At 43.3% G+C, this 12,641-nt stretch overlaps 1 protein-coding gene across 7 annotated transcripts in view; it reads left to right on the top strand.

The window, feature by feature from the left end:
* Positions 1-12,641, top strand: part of LOC124883040 (thyrotropin-releasing hormone-degrading ectoenzyme-like) — a 344,041-nt gene that overhangs the window by 130,775 nt on the left and 200,625 nt on the right. For 2 of the 7 annotated variants that reach the window (XM_047389879.1, XM_047389878.1), the window contains exon 1: positions 526-4,082. The exons of 3 other annotated variants lie outside the window; for them this stretch is intronic. In XM_047389879.1, the coding sequence (XP_047245835.1) occupies positions 3,597-4,082 (486 nt within the window). In that variant the 5' untranslated portion in view covers positions 526-3,596. Of the gene's footprint in view, positions 1-525; positions 4,083-12,067; positions 12,292-12,641 lie in introns of those variants that run through there. 2 more of the 7 variants (XM_047389875.1, XM_047389877.1) reach the window with 2 other exon arrangements.

The following is a 12,641-nucleotide window of genomic DNA, read 5'->3' on the forward strand; positions in this document are numbered from 1 at the left end:
AGCCCGTGTAAACAACCAAACAGCTGGAGGTGTGGATGTCAATGAGGTCATCTCGGTAACGAAAGGAACACCTGAGCTTCGGGACAGGGACAGGTAGCCTTTCACGGTTAATTGGCTGATAAAATTAGTTTAAGGTTGCAGATTATGGTTAAATAAAAGGTGTTGAGGATAATTTTGTCTTCAATTAAGTTAAAATGAGGTTAAAATATGCAGTGCCTTGTCCACACTTTGGTGATTTCTTTTAACCCCAGAGTGCCCTGCAGAAGTGTTCATTTTCACATTATTACGTTACAAACACAAACTTTATTGTATTTTTAGGGCTTTATGTGAGATAGCATAACGAGGTAGTGCATAACTGTAAAGTGGAAGTTAAAATGATTCCTGGTTTTCAACAAATTTTATAAATAATAATCTGAAAATGTGGCGTGCGTTTATTTTCAGCCCTGTCTAATCTGATGCACCTGAATAAAATCCAGTGCAACCAAGTAGTGGTAGTAGACATGTAATTGGTAAATCGAGTCCACCTGTCTGTAATTTAATTTCAGTAAAATCCCAGGTGCTCTAGTCAGATAGGGATCAATGGGAACAGTGGTTGTCCCATCATTGGAAAGTTGTGGGTTTGAATCCAATGTTTGCTGCAATTTAGACCGACCAGAGTCTATTCCCTTGGATAGTCCACTTTGTTAGGGCGCGTGTGAAAGCTCATCTGAACTCTGGAGTAAGTTTTGGTTCACCGTTACAGCCTCTTAGAGGGCGATAAGGTGCTGGTTTGTACACCGTCTGATCAGAGAAGAGAAGAACAGAGAATAGTCATCTCTCACAGTGTATTAATGCAGTTTTTGTTTCCTTGTTGTCGGACTGGATGGTATGAGTTATGCTTTCAGATAGTCGTTGCTCAGAACCTCTCAACAGAAACCCACTTTAAAAAAAATTACATTTTGCTTATCTGTTGTTACAAAAACAAAGTACATCAAGGGCCATTTTAGGCCCCTCTAGCGCGTGTGTGACGTAGATGAGTATGTGCGCGTGAGACTGAAGACTTCAGTCTTCTTCATCCACTAACGGACATCAGGACACAGGAACATCTAAGCGGAGTTTGGATGGGTGCATCTCTGCATCAATCCTGACATCCTCACACCTCCTCTTCCTCACACCTCCTCTCCCTCTCTTTCGGTCAGCGCGTGCCTCTCGGATGGAGCAGCAGCTCGCGCGCTCGCAGGAAACGCACAGCGCGAGCTCACTCACACTGCTGAACAGGAGCAATGACAGCTCTTCCTCCTGGACCTCCTCCTCCTCCTGGCGGGATGGAGGGATGCTGATCAGGAGCGCTTCATCATCACCGTCATTACTGTCAGCGCCGCCATCATCATCATCAGCACCAGGAGCGGAGAGAGAGGGAGGCAGGGAGGGAGGAGCAGCGCTCTCTGTGGGCTTAAAAAGTTGAGGAGGATCCGGTTTATTACCGGAGTACCGGAGGGGGCTCGGACCTAATCCTTCCCTCTGAGACGGACGCTGTTTTTCTGGATTCCCTGGAAAACAAACCCCGTGGTTCTGGATGGATTTCTTGTGGATTCCGGGTCAATAACGGACCTTTTTTCACCCAGAACCTGATCTCCGGTGTGGTGTAACGGAAATCTGCCGTCAAAAATTTGGAGAAAAACCTCCACTTTATTTGACCTTTTTTCATGTTCCGGTGTTTTATCGGTTCGGTGGGTCGGTGACCGGTCCCAGGAGAATTCACGCTGATCTAAACGGATCAATAACAGATTTCAGACGTGAGTCCGGCGGCTTGCCCAAACGACCGGTGTGGGGTGTAACGGATCCCGGGACGGCTCCGTGGTGACCGGCGTCTGGCCCCCAGGGACTGAGAAAAGCAGGTGTTGGGGAGGTACTCTTCTGGACAGGTCTGGTACCCTGGAGGGACCGAGGTTAGCCGAACGCTTCCGAACGGACCAAACGGTGGGAAAACAGAAGTTCCCAGAGGATTTTAGTTTTTTTTAACTATCTGATTAAACAACTATTTTGCTCATTAACGTTCTAATTACTTTCATAAAAGTTAAATGATAAATTCCCCCAATTTTCACCTGTTAGCTCAGATTGGCATCCATCGGTTAGCAATCAATTTTATTCCAGATTATCAATAAATTTGTCACTTTTATTGCCAGCTACAGTTTGAATCCCATTTATCCATAAATTCCTATTCAGTTTTAATCCGTTTCATTCCCGTTTCAATCGATTGTAATCCCATTCCAATACATTTTAATCCAAGTTATCAATACATTTTGGATCCAATTTCAAATACCAGTTATCAGTTCTAATCTCATTTTAATCAACCTTAATCCCAGTTACCAAACCGTTTTTAATCTCATTCATCAATGAGTTTTAATCCCAGTTATCAGTCAGCTCTGAATCTGTTTCAATTTGGATTGTCAATCGATTCTAATCCCAGTTCAATCCGTCGACCACATGAGGCGAGAAGGAGTGAATTATCTCCTCCTCGGTGAAATAAATCCACATGGTGGCTGTAAATTATCCACTTAAACTTCTCCAGAGAAGAAACTGTGAGCCAGCGCATGCAGTGAGGGTTTTTAGGCATCACATATTAGCAGTTAAAGCTCTGATTATTTCTAATAAAGGCAGACACAGTTTAAACTGCTCATCTGGTTAATTTTAACAGTTTTCAGCTCGAATATGAGCAGAAAATGATGGAAACCCAAAACCTAACTAAAGTTTAAAGAAATTGGTCAAATCTACCAATCCCAACCTTTTGTCCCTATTAGAATAAATTTATGATCCAAACTCCGTCAGTAAATTAGACTTTGATCTAATTTAAAACCCCTGACTTTGCCACTCCACACTGACCTGAATGTTCGGCAAGGCGTTTTAATCTCCAGCTGTGTCATCATACTAAACACACGAGGGTCCGAATGGGGTTTATTTATGCTTTATTGCAGGTCTGGAGGAACTTTAACTCTGAACAAATTAACTTTACAGCCACCTTCGGACAATAAGTCGACGCTTTGAGTCCCCTGGGTTGGTTGATGACCTCTTATGGTGGATGTTTGCTGCTCAGCTGAACATATTAATCTTTTCCTTTTTTTTGAGGCAACTTCTGCAAAGAAATTCAAGTCTTTTTCTCTTGTGGAGGTGTCTAATTTAGCTTCGGTAGCTAGTCTCGTGTGAAGGTCTATGGATGGTGCTCTCGCTGTGTATCCACATCCTCAACAGCATACCACCTCCTCCTCCTCCTCCTCTTCCTCTTCGTCTTTCTCCCTCTCAGTGACCTGTTCAGGTGAAATCGAGACATGAGGCATTGATTTTCTTCTCACCGCAAAACCAAAACGTACTTGATCATCTTATCCATCCTGGCTTGTCACGTTTGTTGGTGGTAATGTAAGAAGGAGTCAGAGCTGAAGGACGTTTATAACAGTCCGGCACTAAGGTCAGAGGTCATACCTGCTGGAGTTTCAGCAGCATGGACTGCAGGTAGATCCCATCAAACAAGCAGCTCATCTGGAATCATCTGGAAACCAGTCTGATCGGAGCGTGCATGAATGCTTTCCTGAACTGGTTTCCATAGGAACATTTAATGCTCAATGGGACTCAACGACAGCAGTCCCGGCGCCATGCGGAACGGCCGCGGCCTCTCCGACCAATGGGCGGAGTCGGTGGTGGTCCGGCCTCGAACCACAGAACGCCACATCACGGTGCACAAGCGTCTGGTTCTGGGCTTTGCCCTGTCCATCATCACTCTCATAATCGTGACGGCGGTGGCTGTGACGCTCAGCCTCCGCTTCGATGACTGTGGAGGACAGGATCGCAGCGGAGGTAGAGGGGAGACAGGTTCCAGAGGGTCCGGGAGGTTCAATGGGAGCAGAGGGGAGAGGATGGGGGAGAGAGGGGACGAAGAGGTGGTCCAGCCATGGAAAAATGCACGGCTTGTGGGCTCGGTGAGGCCGCGGCACTACGACCTGCGGCTTGCCGTCTACATGGACAACTTCACCTTCTCTGGAGAGGTCAGCATCGAGCTGGAGTGCGTCAACGCCACCAGGTTCATAGTGCTGCACGCTGATCGCCTCGAGGTACGTAGACATGAACTTCCTCTAATGTCCAGGGAATAACTCTTGTGCATTCTAACCTTGTTGAGATATCTGCAACAGAACATGTTAAACTATGCTGAGAGTTTTCTCATCATTTCCCCCCCATGTGCTCATTGGGGAACTTCCGGTGCATAGTTGGCTCCTGAATCAGAATCAGAATCAGAAAAGCTTTATTGCCAAGTATGTTTTTGAACATACAAGGAATTTGTTTTGGCGTAGTCGGTGCAATACAATACAAATTAAACAGTATAAACATCTGTCTTAGAGGAAATACCACATTTGAGCTAAGTGAAAAAAACAGTTGGTGTTAGATAGACCTAACACCAACACCTAACCCGATTCAAACCGGAAGGAGGTAGGACTTGGAGCCAGAACCTTGCGCTTCTTTTAAAGCTTAAAAAGCGTTTTCTTCTACCTCAGAATTCAGGATAAGTGTTTGAACAGGGATACTAGATGTTCTCAGTTGATGCCCAGATCTGAGGACTACAACGGGCTACTAACTCCTCACCTGACTGAGTAGAATTTGGACCGGTTACAGCTTTAGTAACAATCATCCCATATCAACCTCCACATCCCACTCACACTTCAGTCAATCCTTTCTGGTCACCCCGTGAATGCTGCGACCAAATTTATGCTTCAAAATTAACATTTCCAGTGCAATCTTCAGTTGCACATTTCCTTGTGACACTTGATATTTTTTACACTTGGAAATGACTTTTATTTCTTCCTTTTATCATGCTGAACTTCCCAACAGAATAAATGTTCATTGGATTTGTTCATCCCTCTCATCTGCACCTGTTTACAGCAGTGGCGGGCTGCAGCATTTATGAGGGCATGAAGGAGGGTTTGATTCAGAAATGGGGTTCAGAAGCTGAAGAGAAGCTTCAAGTTCGTTAAGTTCAACATTTTCAGTACATGTCGAGTTAAAAATTTGTCTCAGACATTTAAACAAAACAGAAAATTGTGCTGAATGATGCATTTTATTTACTGTATCAAGATATTATTGAACATTTGCAAGAAATAATCCACATTTGACTCTTTCTCCTTGTTTTAGCTTTCCAATCTCACTGACTTCTAGTGTTCTGACTATGATCCCCTGAATGAGTTTTTCCATCTAACTGATCAGCTCTTCTCTAGAAATGTACTGTGGAAACTAAGATGGAGACATTTCTGACACAGACCAGGGGCATTACTTTGTAAAAATCCTTTTAACACTGCAATGTATTGTGAGCCATCACCTTAAACTGTACTTTATTCTGGTCAAATTCCCGACACATACCTTCGCTGTCAGAAAGCAAAATAAGTCAGATTGAAAGGTGGTACTTTTACGCAACGCTTTAATTGCAGTTACTTCTAAAGCACTAAAACGATGCATTCCTCTGATTTAAAACCTCGATTCTGTTTAAACAGATCAGCTGACCAAATCGTCGCTTATTTCGGTGAAAGACGATTCTGCTACTTTCCTGTGTGATGATCTCAAAAGTTAGAAGTAACAGAATTGAAAGGATGGATTTAAAGATGTCAGAGTAAGCTGCACTCGCTTTTGTGTTTGTCGTGTAAAAAACACCATCGTAGCTCAATAACTACTAGTTACAGCTGCAGATTAACATCTCAGAACACACAAAACGTCGAACCTTGAAGTAGATGGGCTACAGCATTCAACAGAAGACCTGTTAGCAAAGAACAGGAAACAGAGGTCAAATTTTACAAAGGCTCACCAAACCTGGACAATAACAGATTGGCAAACTGATGCCTGGTCCGTCCAGATAATTTGGTACGAATTTGGCATGGACAACGTGGTTCAGTGGTACAGGCTAGTGGTGGTGGTATTATGGTCTGGGGGATATTTTGTGGGTCAACTTAGCATTGTTTAAACCCCATAGCTGACCTGAGTGTTGTTGCGGACCACGTCCATCTCCTTAATGACATTGGTGCGCCCATCTTCTGATAGTTACTTCCTACAGAACACCTGATCTCAGTTCAACAGAGCACCATTGGGATGTGGTTGTAGGGAGATGAGATTCTTGTCTTGGATGTGCAGCCAAAAATCTGCAGTGGTCTGAGGAAATGTGTGATCAAAATGTTTCGAGTGCGTCTCACCTAGATTTCACCTTTTCTGAGAGTTCAGATGTGCAAAGATGGATCAGCATCCTCAGTGGCCTCACGGCAGCCGGGCACATTCTGAGTCAAATCCATATTCAGAAGGTTTCAAGCTTTTCCAGAAGTAAACGTGAATAAATCTGGTGAGCATCGTTACTTGGAAAGGCCCGTGGATTTAGGGTAGCATTACTGTGCTTGGTGTTTCAATGGAAACCCACCTGGTTCTGGTTGTTTTGATGGAAACCCATCTGGTTCTGGGTGTTTTGATGGAAACCCACCTGGTTTTGGGTGTTTTAATGGAAACCCTCCTGGTTTTAGGTGTTTTGATGAAAACCCACTTGATTCTGATTGTTTCGATGGAAACCCACCTGGTTCTGGTTGTTTCAATGGGAACCCACCTGGTTCTGGTTGTTTCAATGGAAACCCACCTGGTCCTGGTTGTTTTAATGGAAACCCACCTGGTTCTGGTTGTTTCAATGGAAACCCACCTGGTTCTGGGTGTTTTGATGGAAACCCACCTGGTTCTGGTTGTTTCGATGGAAACCCACCTGGTTCTGGGTGTTTTGATGGAAACCCATCTGGTTCTGGGTGTTTTGATGGAAACCCATCTGGTTCTGGGTGTTTTGATGGAAACCCACCTGGTTTTGGGTGTTTTTATGGAAACCCATCTGGTTCTGGGTGTTTTAATGGAAACCCATCTGGTTCTGGGTGTTTCAATGGTTAGTTTGAGATGGATGAAAAACCTGAGACTGCGAGGCAATAAAAATTCTCTGGTCGTCCTTGAAAAACATTTATGTTTGCTGTAATTTGCCTAAAAACTGAAATTTGTCAGTTAAACATCAACTTAATCCTTATTTCAATTACTGATTTGCATCATAAAAAGCTGCTGCTTCTGAGTCAGCATTCACACATGTTCAATGAAGCTGCCTTCATCAGCTGAGACCTTAGGAAACTTTCCCTCAAGATGCTATCTTAACAGGTCTGTGTTTGAAGCCAGATGTCTGCTCCACGTCTGTGAGAAAAACCCCAAACACAGATTATTTTAGCGAGGCTAATTAGCTGACAAAGTTGCTGCTTCAGCCCAAAGTCGGAGAGGAGCGGATGGCAGGAGAACGCCTCGGAGAAACGCTGGAGCAGCGTGAATTTTTTTCGTGGTGGTCATCTGGGCTAATGTGAGAGATGGATAAATCTGTTTAATTTGGGCCGAGGCCAATTAGGAGCCCTGCAGTCCCCCTGGTGTTTGTGTCGGAGCTCCTGGTGAATTATATAGGTGTTGCTGGGCATCGGACAGGCCTCCTAAGGTGTCCTCAGAGTTAATGCAGAATGAAAAGGTAAATGGGCAGGATGTGAATGCCCAGAAACAGAAAATAAAGGTGTAAAGAAAGAAAAATGGAGAAACAGAAATTATACAAAGGACATCTTTGAATTTTAGAGTGTTCATGTCAATGATAATGAACAAGCAGGCGCCTCCTTTTAATTTATGCTTCCTTCAGTCCTCGTTCTCCTGTCCTCCAGCTGGGAGCGTCGGATGTTCCATTCTCTTAAATCATGGAGGAGAAAGGAAAACACGGAGCTTTGAGCGAGGAATCAGCACTGACGTTTTTTAACACCCAGCCAATCTTAATGTGCGTATTGATTGGTCAGGTAATCTGAAAGGACAGTGAGAGTGCAGACAGGCTGCTGGGAAACAGCTTCACTGCTCTAACCTTGGATGATTCGTAAAGCAGCGTTTTTATCGTTTTTCCATTACAGCCGGGGCCGTGGTTCATTACCGGGTCAGGCAGAGCCTTGAAATGTATTGCTATTCAGACAGTCTGACAGGAATGTCAAAGTACGTTCTCCTGTGATCTCAGACTAAATATATTTAAGATACAGAGTTTTTATTACGAGAGTTTAAAACTAAAGTCTTCTGGAGCAGGAGAGTCTGACAATGAAGGGACCTCAGCTTCTGCACACTGCTTATTTCTTCTCTACTAGATGATTAGAGGCATATCTGCCACGCACAAGTATTCAGTGTTTTCACATTACAAAGACAAACTAACAAAATCAACACCAAGTAGTGTAGAGTTGATAATCTGAAGGAACAAGATTTTCTAAATCTTTCTGTGGCTGGGTTTTTTATTCAGCCCCACGGAGTCAATACTTTGTAGAATCACGTTTCCAGGTCCAGTCTCTACCGGTTTTGCACATCTACAGACTGATATTTTTGCTTATTCTTCTTTGTGAGCTCAGTCAGTTTGAATGGAGAGTCTAAGTCTTGCTACAGATTCTTAGTTGGACTTAAGTTTGGACTTTAATTAGGCCATTCCAACATATGAGGGGTAGTTGTCCTGCTGGAAGGTGAAGCTATGCTCTAGTCTCAAGTCTTAAGCAGCTTCTAGCTGGTTTTCTTCCAGGATTGTTCTGGATTTGGCTCCATCGATCCTTCCATCCACTTGGACCAGCATGATGCTGCCACTACCATGTTGCAGCCCTTACAGATTAGATAATTCCTTCTGGATGTGGATGTATTGGTTACAAGTATCTAAAAACCCAATTAATCTTTTCTTTAACACTTGGTTCTGAATCCCATTTGATGGTATAACAGATAAATATACTGGTTTCAGTCTCCATGGTGCTCCTGGTGCAAACCCACATTTGCATTTGGATCAAGTTTTGCATTTTGGGTTTCAGACCCATTCAGATTTCCTCAATGCCAATATGTGCAAAGGTTCTGGGTCAGTGGAATCCCTTGAAGATCTGAAACATGTGCCAGGTCTTTGCAGGATTTTTCCTCCTTTTTTAAGAGTTTTTGGTGGTAAATGGTTGCACTTGTATAGTGCTTTATCATGTCAGAGGAGTCCAAAGCACTTTACACTACAATCAGTGATCCACACATTTACACACTGAGAGTGGTAAGCTTAATTGTAGCCACGGCTGCCCTGGGGAACACTGACAAAGGTAGGGATGCCATACAATCGGAGCCACCGGGCCCTCTAACCACCATTAGCAGAACAAAGCCAGGCAGGTGTCTGATATATCTGCAGAAGATAGTTTAGGTGTTTAGATCTGATATTGCTTCTTTTGTCCTCCACTTCCCTGCTTACAACTTAGGTTGTTTTAGGACATCAAAATGTGGGACGAGGACCGAACCAAAAACAAGGGAAAATCAGTTAAAAAAATGATTATTGGTTTTAAAAGTTTTGTTTTTTTAAACATCACTGTCATTTTGACAATTTACAATCAGCCTTCTTCTTCATGGCTTCCCACTTCCTGACTGAAACAGGCCAAGTGGACCTGAGTGACTCTTTAAGATCAGCGGAAGGTTTTTCACAGCCGGGGTATAAAGAGTTCTGTCTAGAAAGGTGTCCACATTTCCAGCAGGGACCAGCAGGGTGCGTCTCTAAGCGTCCAGCCAAATTAAAAAGCAATTTGACGTGTTTGAAGGCATCTCGGTGCTGCTGACTGAGCAGAAAAGCCTGAAACAAATCCCTCTAATCCCCGACGTTTCCTCTCTGTGTCAGCAGGCCTCTCTCCTTATTGATCAGGTCCTCTCATCAGAGAACAAGAACATACTCGCATACAGCAGTACCGAGGCACACTCCGGCTCTAATTGGACCCAGAGGTTGGAAAGTGTTCCCACTGCTGAGCACGTCCCAGTCAAACCAGTTGGTACTCTGTTATGGTTAATGTGGGTTTCATTAATGACTGATAAGTGGTTAAATTTCCCAAAAACTGATCTCTGGTTTTACTGAAGCTCATCCAACTCAAGAGCTGCTTCTTTATCAGTGCTTTAAGAACCCACATCTGCATCTTTTCATGTTCTGTTGTGGCTCCAGGGAGCTTGTAACTGGGCCAGTCTTAAGTAAATATTAGCAGTGGAGGAGTATTTTGGTAAGAAGGTCAGACAGAGAGTATGCAGCGAGTAAAAGGAGGGTTCGGTTTGCCTGACATGTTTCTCTGTTTACCTTCAGATCTGGGCTGCTTGGCTTGGGTTGGTTCCACTTAGCTGGTCGTCTTACCTCACCTTGATGGAGTGAACCAGTGGCTGATTTTAGGCACGAGTAAAAACAGAAATGCAGCATTTAATATTGATGCTGCAATATGGGTTTTTATTGGCTTTAGTGATTGTTTTATTTGGATATTTTGCATATTTTCTGTCAGACAAACACAACACAGAGTAGCATCATAATGGAGAGGAAGGAAATCCATTCATGTTTTTTTATAAACATAAATCTGACAAGTGTGGCATGTGATTATATTAGCCCCACCTGATTCAACACATTTTAAAACTGCTTTTCGCTGCAGGTCTTTCGGGTTATGGCAGAAAGCATAAATAGGAAGAGGAAGAAAATATGTGGTTTTGCTATATTTCTTTTCTAATAAAATTCTGAAAAGTGTGGTGTGCACAGAGACACCTTCCTTTGCAGCCACAGCTGAAAGTGTTTTGTCTCCACCACCTTTAAACATCTAGAGACTTAAATGTATCCTCATTATTTTTTGTGAAATAACTTCAATTAGAATGGATGGAGATTGTCTGTTAAGAACAATACCTGGACTTTTACTAGGCCATTCTTTTACATGTGTACTTCCCTATTCCTGCTGAAGAAAATGATCCCCACAGCATGATGCCCAACACCACGTTTCACTGAGAGGATAGTATGTTGGGGGGAAGGTAAACGTTTTGCATGTAGTTTAAAAAGTTCAGTTTGGGCCCCATGTGTTCAGAGTACCTTCACATGGTTGCTGGGTCCCCTACATGGCTTGTAGCAAATGTTATGTAATATTTCTTATGGTTTTCACTCTGCAGTGTCTTTCTTCTTGCCACTCTTCCATAAAATCCACATTTTTGGAGCGCACAATGAGTTCTCCTGCTGACAGATTCTCTCACCTGAGCTGTGGTCCTCTGTAGCTCCTCCAGAGTCACAGTGATCCTATTGGCTGCTTCTCTGATTAATGTTCTCCTTGGTCAACCTGTCAGCTTAGGTTGACCTCCATGACCTGGTAGGTCTGCAGGCGGTCCATCCTCTCTCCATGTTTAGATGATGGATTGAACAGAGCCATCGGAGATGTTCAGAACGTGGGATGTTGTTAGAACCTGTTCTAAATATTCTCAAACAAACCTCTGAGGCCAGAAACAGAACAGCTGCATTTATACTGAGATGGACGTTGCGGTCTTAAACGGATCTAAAATCATACAAAAACTCTTTACAGCAGCAGCTTTTACTGTAAGCTGTGATAAAATACAAAACACATCCCAGAGAAGTGGCTGAAGAACCCAGGCGTGGTGAAGTGCTCTAAACATCTGAGGATGAAGAGCTGATCAACTGATTGTGGTAAAATGAATGCTGCTGAGATGGAGCATTAACAGCAGGAATGGGTTCGCTGAGAGGCTGAATCTCTTCCCCTCAGCAACTCATACTTTGTTTTTACTTTGCATTCAGCAGCTGATTAATTTTAGAAAGAATCTTCTTGTTTTTATTGCATCCTTTCACACTTAAAAAGAAGAGTGCAGATCTTTTTGATTTTGGTTTAAAGTGTGTCCTCCTTGTCCACCCACTGAGATGACCTACAGAGCCTGGTTCACACATTGCAGCTAATTAGAACTCCTCTCAGGACTGAGTGGGAGAGCATGGAGAGCCGCTTCTCTCCTCCATCTTGTTAGTTATGTTACACCTGCTTGCTTTGATGATTTTTCCTGTGTGCAGTGAGTTGGTGACATTTCATTTAATTACCATCCAATCCCCAGTCAGCTTGAACCTGAGCTCAGGTCTAATCAACCGGGACAAATGAGAGCACCTGTGAGGCTTTGAGAGACCTTTAATGAGCGAGATGCTCTGTTCTGCTGTCAGATGTAATTCTCTGCTCGCTCTGACTGCTTCTGTTTCTTCATCATGTGGTCAGTTTGAGTTCAGAGCTCAACGGATTCATGTTGCTGGACCGGCAGATGGACAAACACAGAACCTTCTCCTGCTGCTGCTGCATATTTGGTGAAATCTGTCATTTTATTCAGTGATGCAACATTTGTTGAACATGTGGGCTCTGTTGGATCACCATGGCAATATGTCCGATATTCAGAGGAACAGCTGGGAGACAGAAAAGCAATTACATGGTTGGTAATGTTTAAATGTTGAGAGGTTGTTACAGCTGCAAGTTTTTGTGATAGTTGTTCCAAACAACAGAGGGCGCTGTTCGGGAAAGTCAGAAAATTACAATTACCAGCTGTGAAACGAAGCTATAAATGCTGCCTTTGAAGAAATGGAGAAAACAATAAGATTGATTGAACAGTAGAATAGAAATGGATCAAATTCATGTGGTTTGTGTTTGATATTACCCTAAGTAGAAGGGTAACACCTGCAGCAATGTTCAGTGACATGCCTTAATTTCAATGCATATGGAGACATGCAGAAAAAAAATCACTGTAACTGATTTTCATTACATTACAGATCATTAAAGCTGACG

The sequence above is a fragment of the Girardinichthys multiradiatus genome, chromosome 17 (assembly GCF_021462225.1).
Source record: "Girardinichthys multiradiatus isolate DD_20200921_A chromosome 17, DD_fGirMul_XY1, whole genome shotgun sequence".
Classification (NCBI taxonomy): domain Eukaryota; kingdom Metazoa; phylum Chordata; class Actinopteri; order Cyprinodontiformes; family Goodeidae; genus Girardinichthys; species Girardinichthys multiradiatus.